The sequence below is a fragment of the Pseudonaja textilis genome, chromosome 4 (genome assembly GCF_049901715.1).
Source record: "Pseudonaja textilis isolate UNSWEBS1 chromosome 4, rPseTex1.2, whole genome shotgun sequence".
Lineage (NCBI taxonomy): Eukaryota > Metazoa > Chordata > Lepidosauria > Squamata > Elapidae > Pseudonaja > Pseudonaja textilis.
In genome coordinates this window covers 24,139,745-24,161,153 of record NC_141993.1, presented here as the reverse complement: position 1 = coordinate 24,161,153, position 21,409 = coordinate 24,139,745, and the positions used below count along the sequence as shown (strand labels likewise).

The 21,409-nt window shown below is 39.1% G+C and overlaps 1 protein-coding gene across 2 annotated transcripts; it reads left to right on the top strand.

The window, feature by feature from the left end:
• The first annotated feature begins 1,025 nt into the window (after positions 1 to 1,025).
• ANKRD22 (ankyrin repeat domain 22) lies at positions 1,026 to 19,756 on the top strand. 2 transcript variants are annotated; one of them, XM_087932377.1, is made up of 7 exons: positions 1,026 to 1,581; positions 7,461 to 7,652; positions 13,528 to 13,635; positions 14,826 to 14,903; positions 16,481 to 16,579; positions 16,749 to 16,797; positions 19,228 to 19,756. In XM_087932377.1, exons 1-6 carry the CDS (start codon positions 1,561 to 1,563, stop codon positions 16,773 to 16,775), a joined length of 525 nt encoding a protein of 174 aa, XP_087788503.1. In that variant the 5' UTR covers positions 1,026 to 1,560; the 3' UTR covers positions 16,776 to 16,797; positions 19,228 to 19,756. The 2 variants fall into 2 exon arrangements, with proteins under 2 accessions (XP_087788503.1, XP_026566310.1); XM_026710525.2 differs by lacking the exon at positions 16,749 to 16,797 and having other exon boundaries at positions 1,080 to 1,581.
• Positions 19,757 to 21,409: the final 1,653 nt, after the last annotated feature.

Here is a 21,409-nt window from a genome sequence, read left to right as displayed (position 1 = left end):
CAAGGCCTGGGGATCAGGTGCGGCCCATGGGGTGCTTAGCTTTGGCCTGTGGAAACAGAGAAGGACTGGCCCTGCCAGTGAAAATGGAGCTCAGGAGGGTCACATATGGCCCTCCCGAGCTCCGTTTTCGCTAGCAGAGGGTTGCATCTTAAAATGGAGTTTGGGAGCCTGTTTTCATTGGCAGAGGGCTCGGGCTGCCACTGATACCCCTGACACAAATGACATCGAACTGGCCATGTCCACCCAGGCCATGCCCACCCGGGCCCCCTAAGGTCAAACACAACCCTGATACACCCTCAATGAAATCAAGTTTGACATATCTGGAGTGGGGAGTCTATGCTTGTTCCCCAGACATTGCTTAAATACATTCTCCAATTGGTCCCAAAAGCTCCGATGTGCAGTTAATTAGCATCAGGAAGTAAGATTTTGAGTTAGGGTCAACTCCTGATTATTATTTCTTTTTCTTTTCCTAAAACAACAACAACAATATAGATATTTCTTTTCTCCTGTATGGTTTTTTTTTTTTTTCAAATTCCCAGCTAGGCCTTTTGAGATCAGCCAAAGTTGATTAGGTGCACTAAACAAGTTTTTTTTTTAAATGTTTCTCCCACACTGAAATGCAGACAACTAGAGAATAGTATAGAATAGAATAGAATACCTTTATTGCCATTGCATTCTACAAATTTGAAAGCTACTCCAGCACAGTGTCCCAAACACCACATCACAATCACACTACAGAATATTTAAAAATTAAAATGATTAAAATAATAATTAAAAACCTAGTCTAAAACCTATCTAAAAATATAGTTGAATATAGATGGCATAGGTGGGTGGAATAGGTGTAATCCCAACTATTTTGACCAAGGTAACTTGGTAAAAATAATGCTTTAGGTGGACTTACCTTTAAGATATCTCATTGGGATACCTTAAAGATGGAACATTTGAATAATGTATTTTGCTCTCTCTCCCCGCCCTCTCCTTTCTCTTCCATATTGAACTACTGTTCCAACTGCCCTTTGACCTGCCCTTTGACCTGCTGTTAACATGTACAAACTTCATTTCATCTCTCCATAAAACTAGGCAGATTAAACATGGGACTCATATAGAGAATGATTATGGCATTATTATATAGGAAGTGAAAGCTTTTTAAAGTTCCCTACCTGCATGCTTTTGTCTGAAGTTTCATTCCACTCTCCTTAGCAATATAGTTAAACTGTATGGTTGTTAGTTTTATCATTGCGGTTGTTTGCAAACCTCCTTAAGTCAACCACTTTTTTACTGCTTCACTGACAAAGTGTGCCAATACCTTGTCTGTTGTAACTTGTACAGAGTTGTGAGAGCTTGCAGGAAGTGAACACACACTTCTACTTTACTGGGTGGAGCCTCTCATTCTGTGTCTGATTAAGAAAGCAAGCGTGGGAAGAACATAGGGAACTTAAAGAAAATGTACAGTCTTTGGGATAGTTTGCTCTTCACCATATTCAGCTAAAAAAAGGCTTTGTGGATCACATTTTAAAGATATTTAATGAAAGGATTTCAAGTGGCAGCAAAAGGAAAAACATGGGGATACTATATTCACAGGTAAGTACCCTGTAGCCACTTACCACTATTTAAATGGGCTTCAACAGTAGCTATTATGCACCACATCCAGTTTGATATGTATTCAAAGGGGTTGGTTTTGCTTTTATGAAATTCAAGCAATTCTATCAAGTCTGAGAAATTGCATCTTTATGGGGAATCAGTTGCTAATGAAATAATCAACAGTTTTCCATAAAAATATGAATTGAATTGAATTGAAGTGATAAGGGAAATATTTGAAACAGGGTTGTGTGGCTTATGGAAATCAGAAAAGGTGTGACCTCTTGATCCCTTGATCAAGTTTGGAGCTGTTGGTTAAAGTTGGTGGTTGGAGATACAGCAATGAATGTTCTATCAAGTGCTTGCTTGTTACCACTAAGAAAAAAAAAACAGATTTACCTCTTCAGTATCTGTATAAATTGGTGAACGTTCTAGCAACAAATCTAGTCTTTTTTAAGTATAAGAAAGGGAATTAAAATAGAGCTAGATATTTAAAACATATGCCAGTCCCTAAAAACAGTCCAATAAGGACAGAACATGTTCAAAGCACTCTACCAGGAAGGGCATGGTGAATTTGAGTTAGCAAAGAAAAATGTGTAAACACCATAATGAAATATCTTGCTTCATCACCCTAACTAAAAGGTTCAGTTTACATTAGAAAGTATGAGCAGTATCTAAAACAGAAACTTTCCTCAGTGATTATAAGTATATTGCCAAAACCTCTTCTAAATTCCTGTGTCTACATTTAATCCCAAACTTGATTATGTGCCATCAAGTATGTGTTCACTCTTATCAACCACAATGATCTATTTTCTTCCTGATCCTTCAAGTCTTTCAATGGTGCAAACATTATTGCTTTCACTGAGTCTTTCCTTATCTCCTTGTTGTCCTCTACTTTCTTTCTACCTTTCCCAGAATTATAGACTTGTCCGGAGCTACGTCTTTGCACAATATGTTGTATATTAATATATATTTGTATAATTTGTGCCTGGTTATTTGTGCTTTAGGTGAGGACTCTGATTATCCATGATATACTTGCTATAGCTATATTTGGCTATCCCTGATATTCCCAGGAGTCTTCTGCAATAATACAGTTCAAAAGTATCCTTCCTCTTCAAAATCCAACTCTCACTTCCGCAGAGCCTTTTCTGATTACATCAAACTTGCTTACAGAAGAGTAAACCAGTATGTGTAGTTTGGGATTTTGTAATGGTACAGTGTGTGGCAATGATCTTGGGAGATAAGAGGGAGACCCCCAGCCTGATAAATTAAATTTTAGTCTAAAAGAGGAGGGATAGTAAAATAATATCAGAAGGAACCATCTGTAGTATTTAGGAAAGTAAAAATGAAGGATGGAAGAGGTACTTTCAGATTAGCAAGATTCTGCTAATGCAATTTTACATTAAAGTTTAAGTTAAAATTCCTGGCTGTGCTTCTTACCTGGATTACCTCACGAGGCTAATGGATACAACTCTCTGTCATTGTTCAAGAAAAATGAATATTACATGTAAAAACGTCTTATCAAAACTCTGTATCTAGGGGAGAAGATAACTCTTTGTTAAAAGTAAATAGAGAAAATGCAATTTGGATTCGAAACCCACCTATCTATAAACAAAGGGGTTTGTAGTATAAGCACATCCAGTTGAACTGCATTCCATTTCTGAAATAATTTGGATTTCTGAATTCTTCACCTGGGTTATTGTGGCTTTTGCTCATCCACTGTCTTGAAATGCAAAATGAAGACGTGCGGTGATACCGAAGCACAAAACATTCTTCTGAAACTCCTTTATATCACACATTCCCAGGCAAAAGAGAAAATCAGGATGATATACATGCCCTCTAAATTAGAGGGACCCACACATGGCTTGTGTCATCATAATGCAAGCGCCACCATTTCATATTAGCGTCATGACAAGGCACATTAATACATAAAGAATGGAGTTTATTTTGCATCTTTAGGATATCCCAACAGTGGAAGTTTTAAAGAAGAGATTGAACAACCTTTTGTCTGAAATGTTATAGGGTTTTCCTTCTTGAGCAGGAGGTTGGACTAGAAGACCTCCAAGGTCCCTTCCAACTATTCTATTCTATTCTATTCTATTCTATTCTATTCTATTCTATTCTATTCTATTCCATTCCATTCCATTCCATTCCATTCTATTCCTTCGGGGCTTTGCCCTTCTCTCCCATTCTCCCGATGCCTGTGCCACCAATATATCTTTATATCATGGTATATAAAAAATAGCCAGGATAAATGTTATTTTATTTTTCTTTCTGTAAGAACACACTATCGAAAAATGCTGCCTCGAAGCAGTGTCATCAATTCATTTAGAATATTTACAGCTGATCCTTCAGAAAAGTTAGCTCCCTTTAGATTTTCAGGTGGCCCTCGACTTAAAACTACAATTGAGCCCAAAATGTCTGTTGCTAAGCGAGACGTTAAGTTAAACTTACCGCATTTTATGGCCTTTTTTAGCACAATTGTTAAGTAAATCATGGCAGGTGTTAAGTTAGTAACACGGTTGTTAAGGGAATCTGGCTTCCCCATTGACTTTGCTTGTCCAAAGTTTGCAAAAGATGATCACATGACCCCACAGGACACTGCAACCGTCATAAATATGAATCAGTTACCAAGAGTCTAAATTTGATCATGTGACCATGAGGATCCTTGCAATGGTTGCAAGTGTAAAAAATGGTCATAAGTCACTGTTTTCAGTGCTGTTATAACTTTGAACCATCACTAAATGAACTGTTGTAAGTCAAGGTCTATCTGTACAGTTCAAAATGGGGTAACCCTACCCTAAGAGGATGGAGAAGGAAAATGGGAAAACTGAGGCACAGGTTCTTAACACTTGGTGGGATTCTATAATTGCCCACACAATGGCTGCACTGAAAGTTATTACGACAATTAAATTGGGTTGAAATAACTCATAGAATCAATGAATTCCAGTCTCTATATTTGCCTTTTATGTAGTTTCCTCTTTTCTTTTTTTCACGCAGATGGATAGTCCATTTTGGACTGAAATTATGTAATTTTTGAAACCTAAGTATTATAGGCTTGAGAGGGGAAGGAGGTATGGACTTTTACCTTTTGATTGGTTATGATAAAATAACAACAGTTCTCACCTCACCTACAGCCTTTTTTATTAGCCTTTTGTTAGACAGTTTACATTCCTTAGAGGGATGCCAATTTGCATTCTTTAACAATAGAAGTCAGCGCTCTTTGTATTACACAGCCGATTAGACTTAGAGGTTTTTGAAGCAACCCAGTCTATGTGTATGAATTGGAGACTACAATATCTTTTATGTCATGCATTGGTCAGCTTATGCCTCGTGGGAAGCCATGCCAAACTTGCTGCGTACTTTCAAAGAACCATTTGCCATTGCTTTTTCCAGGATGTATCTATCCCCTCCCAATCAAGGGTACATTCTTGATTATTTCTTGATGGTCTCTCCTCCAAATACTAACCACCTCTAACCCTGCTTAGGTATCTTTTTTTTTCAAACTCATCTTAGGTGCTGCCATTTGCATTAGTTAACTGTGATGGACTTCATATTATGATCAAGTTTACAGTTTGCAACAGCAATTATTCCCCAAACGACTCAAGAATTCTTATTCGGAGAATGGATGCTAAAGCATGGAGATCTCATTGTATTCTGCATACAGCTGGGGAAAAAGATTCAGGGAAAAACAATGGTGATTCCTAACTCAGCAGTCTTTGAAGCTGTCACACCAGGAGTTTTAGATTAATATAATTGTGATCTATTAGCACCACTTTGTGGATTTAATCTGGAACTGCAGTCTTAATGCAACACTTATTCAAGTTATCCCTAACTTTTAAAAACCATTTTACTTTATTTTAACATCCATATGAATTGATTCATTGCACATTTGTATCCAGTGTGATGCCTTAATCCTCCTGTGATGTTTCTAAGAGTGCTCATCAAGTGCTGTGCTCCACCTGATTTTATTTGATTTTAAAATAAAACAAAACGATGATATGGACCCCAGAGCCATTCTTTGGAAATAAAAATCAGGGATGTTGGCAGGTTTTTTTTAAAAAATTATTTTCTTGGTTTCACAAAGAATTTGGGGAAAGCTGCAATCCCTTTTCTCGTCTCCTTGGTTTCTTTATCTACCTCCAAAACTAGGATGATCCTACTTGGTGAAAAGTCAGTTTGGTGGTAATTGTTAAGGCATGAGGCTAAAAATTGGGACATTGTGATTTCTAGTCCTGCCTTAGGTGCAAAGTCAGCTGGGTGGCCAATCACTTTCTCTCAGCCCAAAGAAAGAGGCATTTTAGAGGGAAACGTTGGTATCAGGGCTTTGAAAGTAAAAAACTTTCTGAAGATCAAGTTATATATGCACAATAAGACCCATGGGTATTAATGTATAGAACCAGAGACACCAATTTGTTCTTCATGGAAGAGATCTCAGGCTTCTTTCAACTTAAAATAGTCATCTGTTGGTGAAAGTAAATTTACCTAGCCCGCATTAGAATTACAGGTAATCCACAACTTACGACCATGGTTGAGCCCAAAATTTCTGTTGTTAAACAAGACAGTTGTTAAGGGAGCTTTGTCCCATTTATTTATTTATTAGAATAAAATAAAAAGAATAAAAATACAATGACAGGAACAATAGACATGGTAGTGCACCTATGCACGCCCCCTCTACTAACCACTTAAGTATGATGTAAGGTCTGCAGAAGTCAATTTGTGACTGAAACTGTGAAAATTTGTTGCTGAAACAACTGAATCGGGTAGATCATTGCAGACTTTGACAGCTCTATTCCAGAAATCATATTTTTACAGTCAAGTTTAGAAGATTTACGCTGAGTTTGAAACAGTTGTCAGCACGTGTATTATTGCAATTGAAACAAAAAAAGTCATTTACAGGTAAAACATTACTACATATAATTTTGTATGCAATACCTAAGTCTGACCACAACTGACGCAGTTCTAAGTTATCCAAACTTAAGAATTAAGACTTGTGGACTCCAGCTTAGCTGGCTGAAGAATTCTGGGAGTTGAAGTCCACAAGTCGTAAAGTTGCCAGGTTTGGGGACCCCTGATATAGAGCAAGAAAAACGTGGGACCTAAGATGATGCCTTGCATTACACCCCTGTGTACTGATGCAGGATTAGACAGCAAGTTCCCTATTTTGACTTTCTGCAAGACATTTAGGATTTTTTTTTTGCCACTGTTGTTAAATGAACCACTACAGTTGTTAATAAAAGAGTTGTTAAGTGAATTTGGTTTCCCCATTTGACTTTGCTTATCAGAAAAAGGGATCACGTGACCTGGGCACTGCAACCATTGTACATACATGCCAGTTGCCAAGAATTTGAATTCTGATCAAGTGGTTGCAGGAATGCAGCAACTGTAGTGTGAAAAATGGCCCTAACTTTGAGCTTGTAGTGATATGCTACCTGTTTGGCCCGGTTCAGCTGAACTGGTAGTAAAAAAATGCCTCTGATGATCAGCTGAGAGGAAGAGAAAAGATCCTCTTGAGAGGAGGAAGAGAGAAAAGCTCAGGATCGGCCCACCCACGCACCCGGGTGCTTTTCTTTATCCTCTCAGCTGTTTGGTGCTGCTGGCCTCAGCTGGTGTGTGGAAAGCTGCGAACGCATTAGGTGCACGCACATTAGGTGCGCACATGTGATCACCAAACCGGTAATGGAACAGGTAGGATCCCACTGCTCTTTGAGCAGTCACTAAACAAACGGTTGGAAGTCGGGAACTACCTGTATGTTGAAAAAAATGTGTGCGCTATAATCCAAAAAGGTGGATGAATGTGATGAAGTAACAACCCACAATCCACTTATCATTTTGTCTTAAAATCTGTTCAAACTACCTACTTCTCTCTTTCTTCCCCTCAGCCCATTTGCCAGGCAGCTTATAATAATGATTTCAATGAACTTCAGCTCCTCTTGGAAGAAGATAGAAATAATCTGAATATCCAGGACTACTTTGGTGGAGACACGCCGTTAATCTGTGCATGCAAAAAAGGGCACAATAGAATCGTCAGTTACCTTCTGAAAATGAATGCTGATGTGAACATAAAAAATAAGGTGAGAGCAGCGACGGCAATAGGACCTCTTCTTAGGTTGCTAAAACCAGGACTCATGAAGAAAGAGAACAGAGGAAAGATGTGCTAGCTGAGGAATTCTGGAAGTTGAAGTTCACACCTCTTATAATTGGCAGGTTTGAAAAACACTGCTTTAAAAGCTTTGGGGGCATGTAGGTTTACTTTCTGAGTTCTGAAGGGTGAGGCAGGAAATCCAGACATAGAAGCGAAATGAGGAGATGTAACTAATGTTTTTGTAACCTATATCTTTGTTCATAGATAAGATATGAGAAGAAGATATCATTTGCTGTATTTTAAGAGAAGGCTGCTAAAATTCTTTATATGTTGTGAGGAAGGAGAAAGTCATTTCTTTTCTTTTTTTTTCTTATATTCTACTACTACTACTACTACTACTCCTACCATGTTTCTCCAACAATACGGCCTCCCCCAATAGGAAGTCCCAGCATGTTTTATAGGCATAAAATCAAATTAAGCCCCTCCCCCCAAATTAAGGCCTATATTAAACATACAAAATGGGGGGGAATGGCGGGGGGGCTTGCCGTTAGGAAGTACTTTTGTTGCATACCCGGATATGGTGCTGCCTGCGTTGATTTTGGTGTTGGTAGGGCACTTTGTATCAGGAGACCTTCCGCCACTGTTGCTTTCCCTTCTCCCCGTGCTGCTGTGGAGCAATGCGTTTGGCGCAGCCACGTGCGGCCAGCCAGGGCTCCTCACTGCAACTGGAGCCCGGTGGAGACACTCGGCTTCAGGTGCTCCTGTTGCCGCCTTCCCTTCACTTTCGAAGGCAAAGCCAATTCTCTCTGCAGCGGAGAGAGCCCGAAGCCACCTGTCCTTTCCACCCCTCGCCCAGCCCGTCCCCATGCATCTCCAAATGCGCCGGCAGCTCCAAACACTGCAGTGGCATGGGCATCAGGCAGAGGTACAGGCCGTCGCCTTGCCTCCCTGTCCACGGATGGGTGGGTGCTATCACTGCTTCAGGCGGCCTCTCCTGGTGCCCCTTTGGGTTCAGGCTGGAGGGACTTGGGAAGGAAGCCAAGCTCAGGTCGCCCCAGCTCTTTCACTTGGCAGGTGGGTGCACACCTGCGGCTCGCTTTCCTGGCTCTGCCCAGCTTGCACGGCTCTGGCGCGGCCCTGGCAGGATGAGCGGAGGGCCCAGCGGGGAGGCGCTCACTGCCTCGGCTAGAGCTCTGCCTCTGGGCAGGAGGGCCTGCCTGTCAGCAGCACTGGGCACCCAAGGCGAAGCTCTTCACACTGTGACCAGCACCAGGCAGGGATGGCAGCTGGGCACTTCTCCCGGGGTGGGCCGATCTTGCGCTGCAGCCCTGGGAGATTCATCTCCCCACATGGGGTTGGGCTACCCTCTCGGGCAAGGGAGGCTTTGTCGTACTGTTAGTAGGGCATTGTTTTTAAAAGAATTGGCTTTGCCTTCGAAGGCAAAGGGAAGGTGGCGATAGGAGCGCCTGAAGCCGAGTGTCTCTGCTGGCCTCTGGTTGCAGGGAGGAGCCCTGGCTGGCTGCGTGTGGCTGCACCAAACGCTGTGGCGTTGCTCTAAATGCTGCAGCAGCACGGGGAGAAGGGAAAGCAATGGTGGCAGATATGGAGTGCCCCACCAACACCGAGGTCAACAGCCAAGCTGTCGCTGCCCGCCTGCTCGAGGATGCAAGGGGGGCAATTAAGCCACCCTCGAAAAGACGGCCTAGCCATTTTTTCGGGGCCATGAAAAAAAAAGAATCGGTCTTATTTTGTGAGAAACACAGTATTATTATTATTATTCCCCCCAAATAAGACCCTGTCTTATATATTTTTGCTGCCAAAAAAGGCACCAGGTCTTATTTTGGGGCGATGTCATTCACTGACTAATCTCACTTGTGTGCATCGCCCCCCGGCCTCCTTTTCACTGTCAGGGGCCTTCATGAACTTCTTCTGCAGCCAGCAAGGCTTTCCTGAAGGCCTCTGCAGCAGATAACAGAGCTCTGGATCTAGCTACAAAGGCCTTCAGGAAAGCTTTTCCAGCCTTGCTGGCTGCAGAAGAAATGGGCCAGCAAGGCAGGTGTCAGGGTGTGCGAGGCCTGGCTACAACTGTCCAAAGGTAAGTAGTAGGGCAGCTCCATCCCCCCATCCCCACCCTAGCTTAATTTTTACCTGTGCACCCTGGAGTGGGTGGGATCTTAATCAGGGCTTATTTTGGGGGTAGGGCTTATATTGGGCGCACATGTAAAAATCAAGCTAGGACTTACTTTCAGGGTAGGCCGTATTTTTAGGGAAACTGTATTATTATTGTTGTTGTTGATGGTGGTGATGATGGTTGCACAGTTAGTAGGTGTTTAGACTGGATGTGGCATTTTTATATTGGGTTCTTCCTAGAGATCTAGGATAGGGTGATATTGTTTGATGATGTGAAATATATTATCGCAGGATTATGAACTGTTCCAATTATAGCTGACTTTTGGTATTGACTGATGGTGATTTTGTCAATGTCAGCAGTGTTCAAGATGTTGCTCAAGCAGAGGTGCTCCAGATGTTTTAGAATTGTGCCTCAGGTGACTATTTGGACTATTTTTGCTTTTTTTGCTACAGTCATTTTATTTCTATTTGCAAGTCTTTGTATTTTGTGATTTTCCCCAGTTCTTTCTCTTCTCTCTCTCCAAGTACCACAACATTCACTAACCAGATTTTGTCCTTCTTAGAACAAAGTTGTGAAGTCTTGGATGTTTTGTGGAAGGTGCATGTATGTGTGAATTTGGGGATAAAATATCATAACCAGTGCTAGTAAATGTTGCACTTCCATGCAGGTTATTTTGATGTCTTGACTGGAAGCGGCACCTGAAACTATTTATTTTTGTTTTATTTATTTCATTTCTTACATTACCTGTCTTTTGGATATTAATGACTTTGTGCTCCAGATAGAATCCATAGCACCTTATTCGTTGGACTATTGCTGGGGTGTCAAACTCGATTTCATTTCATTCCACATCAGGGTTGTGTTTGACCTCAGGAGAGGCATGGCCAGGGTGGGTGTGGCCAGCTCAACATCACTCATATCGGGTGCCTGTGCCAGCCGGAGTGCTCTGCCAGTGAAAAAAGGTTCCTGAGCTCCATTTTTGGCTGTGATGGCTTCCTGCAACCCTTTACCAGCGAAAAGTGTGCAGAGTGGCAGCGGAGGCAATTTTTGGGACCTCAAGAATGGCCCCGTAATACCACTCCTCCATGGGCTGCATTTGTTGCCAGTCTGCTTCCAGGTGCAATTCAAGATGGTGGTGAATGTCTTCAAATGTCTCCATGGCATTGGGCCAGGTTACTTGAGGAACCATCTAATCTCACTGGAATTGGCCCATCTCACTCCTGCTGGCAGAGGAAGCATTCTGTGGGTCCCATCAGCCTGATAGGTTCAGCTGATGGGTCCAGGAGGAGGGTCTTCTCCTGCCCTCTAGAATATCTTGCCCTGTCCCTGATGTGATGTTGGCCCTGACCCCCCCCCCTATTGTAAGGACCTAAGGACAGCACTCTGCCAGGTGGCTTGAGACTCCAATGGAGAACAGCATAGTGTTTGAATAACAATAGATCCCACCTCCCCCTCAATTTACTCCTGCTCTTCCCACACGTCCTTATATTTTAATGTTTGATTTTAATTTACTTATAATTTAATGTGTGTGTGTGTGTGTGTGTAGTCAAGCAATTATTAGACAACAGGTATAAGTATAAACATGGTAATAAACACATGAAATGGATACAAACAAGAAAAAAGGAACAATAGGACAGGGACGATAGGCACGTTGGTGCACTTATGCACACCCCCTACAGACCTCTTAGGAAAGGGGTTAGGTCAACAGTAGACAATCTAAGGTTAAAGTTTTTGGGGTTTGGGGAAGAAACCACAGAGTCAGGTAGAGTATTCCAGACATTGACTACTCTGTTGCTGAAGTCGTATTTCCTGCAATCAAGTTTGGTGCAGTTTATCTTTAGTTTGTATCTATTGTTTGCTCTTGTGTTGTTATGGTTGAAGCTGAAGTATTCATTGACAGGTAGGACATTGCAATATATAATTTGATGTACCATACTTAGACTGAACCGAAGGCAGCGTAGTTCTAGGTAGTATAGGTCTAAATTTTCAAGTCTGGTGGCATAAGGTATTCTGCTACAAGTAGAGGAGTGGAGGACTCTTCTCGTAAAATATTTCTGGACTTTCTCAATTGTATTAATATCAGATATGTAATGCGGGTTCCAGTATTGGTCTAGCAAATGTTTTGTATGCTCTAGTTAGTAGTGTGATATTACCAGAGAATTACACGGGATTAGGTTTACAACTCTTAATGCTTTTTTGGCTATGTAGTTACAGTGGGCTCTAACACTTAGATCATTTGAGATGAGTACTCCAAGGTCCTTGACAAAGTTTGTGTCATCAACAAGATCTTGACTATTACGCTTGTATTTTATTTTCTGATTTTTTTTGCCAATATGTGAGACAGAGCATTTATTTGTTGAGATTTGAAGTTGCCATTTGTTTGACCCTTCTGATACATAGTTGTCTTTTTTAAGGGTAGCAGTATTGTCTGTGGTGTTGAATAGCTTTACAGCGAAAAGAATGCAGTTGCTCTTAATATGATCACATATAATGTACACATTAAATATATATACTTTGATTGTAACCCACCCAGAGTTACCCAATGGTAAGATAGGTTTATAAATAAATTTGTAGCCTTCAGAACTCCCTTTGGTTATGGAATCAAAATGTTTTAGTAAAATTCCAAGAATTGGCAGGGGGCTTTTGCTTTTAAGAATTATTTAAAGAGTTGTTACATTAAGATAGATCACAAAGATAGAAAATGATTAAAAATGTAAAAGAGATGCATTTATAAAGCCCCCATAAAAGTTGAGGTAATATTTGTATGTTGAGAAGTAAATTCCATGGTTATGGAGTAACCATGGGGAAATCTTGGCTCTGCTGACTTGTTGGAGCTAAGCTTTGTAGGATCTGAGTGGCTGGTGCTAATCAGCAAGGAGAAGGCATTTTTTTCAGCAGTCCTTGATTCAAATCGTTTGAGGCTTTATAGATAAAGAAATCAAAATGGCTGCAACATGGTTTCTATGGAGACACATCTGCTGCAACACTGTGTACCAGCTGAAATTCCAAAAACATGTAAGGGCAGCCCTATGTAGAACATAGTAGAGAAATAAAACTTGGATGTTATCTGTCAATGTATTACTCAGTGGTGGGATTCAATTTTTTTTTACTATTGGTTCTGTGGACATGGCTTGGTGGGCATGGTGTGGCTTAGTAGGCGTGGCAGGGAAAGGATACTCCAAAATGTAAATTGCAAAAATTAAATTAATTTTTATTTATTTTAAATAATTAAATAGAATTGTTCAATTGTCCTGCAGCTAGTTGGCCCATGGTGAGTTGGCCATGGTGAGTTGTCCTGCAGTGAGTTGGCCATAATGAGTTGGCTGCAGTGAGTTGGCTGTGGCAAGTTGACCCACAATGAGTTGGCCATGATGAGTTGGCCATGATGAGTTAGCTGCAGCAAGTTGGCCATGGCGAATTGTCCCACAACAAGTTGGCCATGGTGAGTTGGCTGTAACAAATTGGATGTGGCAAGTTGTCCCATTCCCACTGCAAGCTGATAACAATTCAGGTAGCTTCTAGTCTTTCCTTACTCCTTGTTATTATTGTCTCAACCAGGTGCTTCTTTATTTCCTTTTAACTGAGGGTAACTTTCCTGAAACCGAGAATATCCCCAGGGTAATTTCCGCTGTGGGAAAGCACCAAAAACCTTCCCAAACTGACATCAAACAAATTGCAAATAATTTAGGGTAAGTGGAATGAGAAATTGCCTTAAAACTTTTTCCTTTCTCTCTAGAAAGGAAGAACCTGTTTGCACTACGCTGTCAAAAAACGATTTGGTTTCCTTGATTATTTGCTCATCATACTTTTAATGCCCGTTATGCTACTAGGGTATCTTCTAATGGTAAGTTTCAGGTCAAACAAGTATCAAATGATGCCTACAGTTATATCCATATTTATTTATTTATTTATTTGTTTGTTTGTTTGTTTATCTATCTATTTATTTATCTGTCTATTTATCGATTTATCTATCTATCTATTTATTTATTTAATTTATATTGCTGCCTATTTGCCCATGGCAACTCGAGGAGGCTTACACAATGTAAAACCATATTTAAAAAAATAAAAATAAAAAACAATAAAAACTAACAAAAAGAATCAAATAAATTAGTAAAGTACAATAGAACATAATCTGGGAAAAACACACACAAAAAAGAAAAAACAAACAAAAAATATGCTCTGTTCTTTCTACCATCTAATTATGGTTGTCGCGGTTACATGTTTTAAGTTTAGATTCAACTCAGCAAGGCGTTTTGGATTCTAAGGGGACCATCATTCTCTTTCCTGATTCAAAGAGGTAACTCTGATTCATCTCGATGAAGCACTTCGTATCGTTTCAATGTGAAAATTAGTTCTTGCACAATACAGAGCCAACCACAGAACCACAGAAAAGGGAGTTCCTATGAAGAAATGTTTGTGGGATCACAGGGTGAATAATGGAATCGCTCACCCTGACTATGAATTGGGAAATTGCAATTAGGGGCATAGGATTAGATGCATCCTGAAAAATGTACAAGAGAAGGAGAGAGTCAGCTAATAAAGACCTTCTCTTATACATTTATTGGCTGAGAACATCTATGTTCTCTTAAACTTCCCCATATTAAACGTTCTCAAAAAATAATTAGGAAATCTGATTAGCTGCCAAGTTCTGCCCTAAGAAACTATGGATTATGCTAAGTCTGTTCAGATCTTTTCCTAATGTTTGCAGGATCACAGGATGCATCTAATCCTATGCCCCTAATTGCAATTTCCCAATTCATAGTCAGGGTGAGCGATTCCATTATTCACCCTGTGATCCCACAAACATTTCTTCATAGGAACTCCCTTTTCTGTGGTTCTGTGGTTGGCTCTGGATTGTGCAAGAACTAATTTTCACATTGAAACAATACAAAGTGCTTCATCGAGATGAATCAGAGTTACCTCTTTGAATCAGGAAAGAGAATGATGGTCCCCCTAGAGCCCAAAACGCCTTGCTGTGTTCCAATAATGTTCCCCCTTTTTTTTCCTTTCTCTCCCCTAAAATCTACTAAACAGGTTTCTAAAAGTAAGCAGAATGAACACCTCATCAAGATGCTACTTAGAGCTGGTGCATATGTCAATGCTCAAGATGACGTAAGTGCATCTATTCATGTAATCTAGATGACAGTTTGGGTGGTAGCTGGATGTGACCCATAAAAATCTTTTCATTTTCCTAAGGATGAGGCAGAATCATTTTCCCCACTTATGATTTCCCCTATATCAGGCCTGTCAAACTGGAGGCCTGGGTGGTGGTGGATGCATCACGTGTAGACCAGGCCCCCCCTGGCTCCACAAAGGCAAAAAATAAAAACACGTTGTGATACCTCACATGCCCTATATGGAGAAAAAAAACGGAAGGAATTGCTTCCTTCTTTTTGTTTGGAACCAAAGTCAGCCAGCTTAGATGAGGTCAATCAGGGTCAAGTAGATTAAAATATTACACCTTACCACCCTTTCAGACTGTCTCCAACTTTGCCATTTCCTAGGCCCATTGTTCAGCTGTTTTGGGGGCGGCGGGGGGGGGGGTTGTTTTTCTTCACACACAAAAAAGCAAAGCAACCAGGGAAAATAGGATCTAATTAGATGCAGTTGGCTGGCTGCCGGTTGTGTCTTTCCACTTATCAACTGAGTGGTTCAGTGTTGGAGAAGTACATCAATCAGGATGCTTGTGCCGCATGACAAAATTACCACAGAGGGTTTGAAGTGTGAGGCTTGTAGTTGTGTGAAAGTGCTATTAGATTTATATTTTAACAGTTTTACATGCAATAGGATAATTTAACATGTTTTCTCAAGAGCGATTATACAGAATGAGGACGTCTTCCAAATAACGCAGAGGTCTACTACCTAGCCATGTAGTTAGGTTGCAGGTACAGTTCTTAAAAAAAAAAAAGTGAAATAGCTTCTTCTTCATTAAAACCCCAAAGCAAAACGAACAGAAGAGTCCACGGAGACTTCAAACAGAAGAGTCCACGAAGACCTTTATAAAAGAATTGTGTCTCCTGAACAATTATGGTTTACTTCTGTTAGAACTTTGTGGTTTCACCTGCTCCAACTCTCTAATTAAAACCACACAATATTGCATAGTAGGGGTAAAACCTTATTTTTATTTCAGTTTGTATGTAGGGAATAATATAGGACTAGACTTTTGAATCTGTCCTGGTACAATATTGTACTCAGCTTCAGGATTATGATGGAATAATATGGTTTTTCAAATCATTTTAATGCAATTAAAGAATGCAGGTGAATACTTACAGAAAAAAATCCTAATTCTTGAACTAATTCAAAAACAATTAATAGGCTATGTAAATTCATCCTTGGTTGCAATTTAATGCAACATTTGAAGAAGTTGCTAAATTTCATTTTTACTATTGCAACCCAATGGAGACTGAGTTTATGAATTATGATGATTTTGTTTTGATATTTTTAATTTAATTTATTTTTTATTTTTTTAAGTTAACTTATTTTATTTATGGAGCCGTTTTGCAGCAGAGTCATACATCAATGGCCAATGTATAAATGAATGAAACAATAGAGCAAAAGTATAAATATATGATAATTCAAGAGCTTGCAAGAAATAATTCCTTTTTTAATTTTATACTTACTGAGAAGTATTTTAGGGTAAAGGTACAACTTATTCCTGAACAATATGTATTATGTTTTTCCCCCTCTAGTCAGGACAGACTGCCCTCCACTATGCTTGTGAAATGAAGAATCAATCCATCATTCCATTATTAGTTGAAGCAGGTGCTGACCTTTCCATAAAGGACAAGGTATGGTAAACTAGTCTTATTATGATTTTGATCTCTATCTCATCCTCTGTGATTTGGACTATTCCTCTACTAAGAAAGAGGAATCTATTTATGAACCATGGTGATGCAGTGGTTAGAGTGCAGTACTGCAGGCTGCTTCTACTGACTGCCAGTTGCCTACAATTTGCAGATTGAATCTCACCAGGCTCAAGGTTGACTCATCCTTCCATCCTTCCAAGGTGGGTAAAATGAGGACTCAGTTTGTTAGGAGCAGTATGCTGACTCTGTAAACCACTTAGAGAGGGCTGTAAAGCAGTGTAAAGTGGTATATAAGTCTAAGCACTATTACTGTTGCTATTTTAGAAAAGAAAAAAAGTGGGGCTCTTTTCTACCAGGGGCAGTACAGTGACCCAGTGGTTAAGATGCTGGGCTTCTTAGCTGGAAAGTTGACAGCCAGGGTAGAAGACCCAAATGCTGTGTGATGGGGTGAGCTTTCATTATCATCACCTCAGCTCCTGCCAACTTAGCAGTTCTTAACCATGCAAATGCAAGTAGATAAATAGGTACCACTTTGATGGGAAAGGTTTCTGTGTTCTGTACTTCCACACGGGCCACATGATGGCAGAAGCATCTCTCAGACAATGCAGGATCCCTAGCTGAGAATTGGAGATGAGCATTGACACCTTGAGTCAGTCACAACTGAACAGGAGAACCTTTAAACCTTCTTTTCTACCATTTTCCAACATTTTCCTCTTCTAGTTTGCTAATTGAGGAAAATGTGAATATTTGTATTATGAATTAATGTATTACAAGCAATTACATTTGGAGATTTTGATCCAGGTTATGTTGGCCAGAAATGGCTGATGTTCAAAACCACATGGAAAATGCCAACAAGCAAGAAAAGTAGCAAGAAAAAATAGCAAAAAGGGGCAAAGAAATGATAAAAAGGAATTAAAACTAGTTATGCAACATTCATAAATATTTTAAAAATTAATCTACTTACTATAGATCATGTGTAAGCAAACCAGCACTCCCCTTGTAGCTTTTTGATGAGAACATTCAGAATCATTTGCTATGAAGATTAAAATTAGCAATCTTAGCTACCTATGCTGGTCATAGATAATTTTAAGTTTCCCATAGGAAGAATAATATTTAAAGCAGTTAGACCCCTTTAACAATTTTAATAAGGCAGTTAAAAAATGAACAGCGGTAGATGCAAGCACTTCATATTGATTCATCCATACCAAACTTACAATAACACAGTTAAAAATTAACATGGAACATAAAGTCCAGTGAAAGCATTCAATTACATGTATAACATGTGTGAACACCGATTAGTGATGAAACCTTATGCCCACAGAAGGTGCAGATTAACATGCGGTTGTTTCTTCGAGAGAGGCTTCACTCAATTGATGGTAACCGCTTCAGTGAACCACAGAAAACGAGAGTTCCTATAATGCAATAAACTCTGAATGCGGTATTTGGATCAACCTGGTGACCCGTAGCTAGTACATGTCTTGTGGTAGCAGAAGAAGCATTTTATGGCCATGATTTGAAAATAATATTGTTTAGCAGTAGCTTAGCAGAAGTAAGTGATGTTTTAGACATGTACCTGTATGCCCCCACCATAATAAAATAATATCATAAAATACTATTCAAATGTTTCCTCTGTGTGAAAGTCAATCACTATACAAGGAGTTTTATTTCTCACTGATAAGGCGCAAGTCACTTTTTGTCATATAGGTAGGAAGCATCACTTACCTTTTGATCAAAATTCTTTTAGTTTGACCTAACATTGAAGAGATTGGCTTCAAGTGATAATCTTACCTGTATTACCATTAGTTACTGGTTTCAGACTACCTGGACATTTCCCAACATTTCTCAAATAAAGCTTTCCACAAGCTTCTAAAGTTTGCACTGAAAAGATTCATCAAAACTTTGAAGCAAATAGGGGAAAGTTCTAATCGTAGATTAACACAATTATGTAACCACAATGGAGGTGGTCATTCGATTAACATCAGGTCCCACTTCCTTCCCCCTCAACCTGCCCCTGTCCTCCCCATCTTTAATTGGATTGTAGTATTTGGCTTGTTTTAACTTATTTATGTTTTGTTATATTTATATTTATCATTCATGATTATGAGCCACCCAGAATTACCTTGTGGTTAGAAAGGTGGCCAAAGAAAGAGAACGAAAAAAAAAAGAAAGATTATTACTTCCTCCCAGAACTTGTAACATTTGCTTAAAGAGTCATTATTGGATTCTATCAAAAATGAAACTATTCTGCATAAGATACAATGAAATAACTGTCTTCTTGGCAATAGTACTCTTGCAAATATCTAAAGTTGGTCAAGTTAACTATTTATGGAGATTTTCAGTCATGGTTGTCCAAAAGGTGCTTTGGCAACTGGACTTTCTTTTTTTTCTTTGAGGATGTTTGCTTTTCATCTAAGAAGCTTCTTCAGCTCTGGCTGGATGGTGGGGAATGGAATCTAGTCAGAACTGAGGAAGCTTCTTGGATGAGAAGAGAAGCTTCTCCAAAGAAAAACAAGAAAATCTGGTTGCTTCTTGAGAAAGCACCTTTGGATTGGCCAAGTTAGATTATATATATATTGATGCTTTCTTCATTTGCTATTTTCACTTTTGTTGATTTTATCTCTTTATTTCAGGATGGAGAGACTCCATTGGACATGGCAAGAAGATTAAAGTTCCTCAACATAGAACATATATTAAAGAAGGATTCCTAGATCGCTGCATCAGACATTGTCAGAAAAGCTTCAACCCATGGGGCCAATTCATTGTGATAAATGTAATTCCTTTTACAATTTCAAGTGACATCAAGCAGCCAATAAGCTTATGCAAAAGAAAACCATGGGTATCATGGGTGATGAATTCAAAATGATAGTGGTTAATTTTGTAAGCATCCAAATATTATTTTTATTTTCATGATTGTTTTCTTGCTAAAGTGCAAAGTTTGCAAGAGTATAAGTCAGTGTTTTTCAAACCTGCCAACTTTAAGATGTGTGGACTTCAATTCCCAGAATTCCCCAGCTAGTTGAAATCTGCACAGTGGTTATGAATTTGAAAATCATTGAGACAGTATAGGTCATATTATTGATTTCATTGGTATTACATTGTGCTATTTATATGTGTTGTAATCCAAAACAGATTTAGCAATAAAGATCTCTTGTAAATTGACTTTTGGTCTGCCAGAAGGTATGTGTCTATTTTGTTTTGAATATATAGAATAGTAATAGAACAAGGAGACAATGCGTTTTCACTCCTGGGAGTTGCCAACTTCACATGGGAATGGAGACAGATCAGCCACTCCCCACTAATTCCTTTTACCTTTGTTATTTATTTTTTGAGCAGAATGACACAATCTCTTTAAATGTTGAAGAATACTCAAAGGCATTCAAATAAACCTTGTTGAGATTTTCCTGCTTTGTCTTAGTTCTACTCTTTATTGCCAATTTATCTCCTATTTCATTTCCTCACTGTTAGTTTTTTATTCTTCTCATTTTACAGACTGCTTTTCTAAGACTTTCTGGTTGTGGACGTTAATAAAGAAATGGACACATTATATTAAGACAGGGAGAGATCCAAAAAGTATTCATGTTAGGCAGTGAAGTTGCACAGCAACAATTTTTTGCTGGTGTATCACTTTCTCCATCTGCAGCTCCATCTCTGTCTTCGTTTCTTTACAGGGTGGTATGCATTAAAAATGGAAATCCTTTAAGTATTAAACAAAACTGTGAAAACCATAGTTAAACTCAGAATAAAACCACCCAAAACTAATAAGTACAATGACCAAAAGCCAGTCTAACAACATGAGCCTTTATAATTCTTTCAAAGACCCCTAAGAGGCTAGACTTTGATTTTCTGGTGGTTTCTCTTTCTAATATAGCTTGCCCAGAGTAGTTTTGGAATCAGGGTCTTCTAAATCTCATCAGTCGATCAATGAAAGCTACAAGAAAACCCTTCCTGAATTTAGGGTAACAAAATTAGAAGGCTCATTAGAGGTTGTTGACAGATGTCTGGGAACTCTTCTGATTCTTTTAATGAACACAGAGGTAACACAAAGGAAAAAAATCACCTCCGTATTTTATATTTTACCCAGAAGCATATCAGCCAACTATGATAAGTTCTTAAGCTGATATACTTAAGAACAAACACAACACAGTCTCCATTAACTGATCAACAACCAATCTCGCTGCTGCATCTTGAATTAACTGAACTGTCCAAGGTATGTATTGTAATAGTTACATTACCACTTTGCACAATAGTGTTTAGTGTCCTTGACTTACAACTTCAATTGAGACCAAAATTTCTGTTGTTAAGTGAGACATTTGTTAAGTGAAGTTTGCTCCATTTTATGAACTTTCTTGCCGCAGTTGTCAAGTGAATCATTGAAGTTGTTAAATCCGAACAACATCCCCAAAAAATCTAATTAAAAATGCAATCTGGGTTTAGCATAGCCTTTGCATTAGACATACCAATCTTTAAATATTAAGAGTGCAATATTTTATATACAACCAAGCAAGGCATGTAATAATAGACACAATTTCTATAGAAAGCTTCACTACTCAATAGTATAGTATCTATACTGATTGTGTATGAGAATTTAATTTGTTTCTCAAGTGTAGAGTAATAAGATAAAGAATTCAGAGGAGATGGGAACAGTTTGAAGAAGTGATTTGTTAATGTAAATGCTATTTGGAGAAATAGTGTTAAGTCAAGTTGCAAATATTTATTCAACTAATTAATCAATTCAGCTGCATTAAGACTTCAAGGTGTGTTTTTAAATTGTCATCATACAACATGCTTTCTATGTACATCATTGCTGAGGAA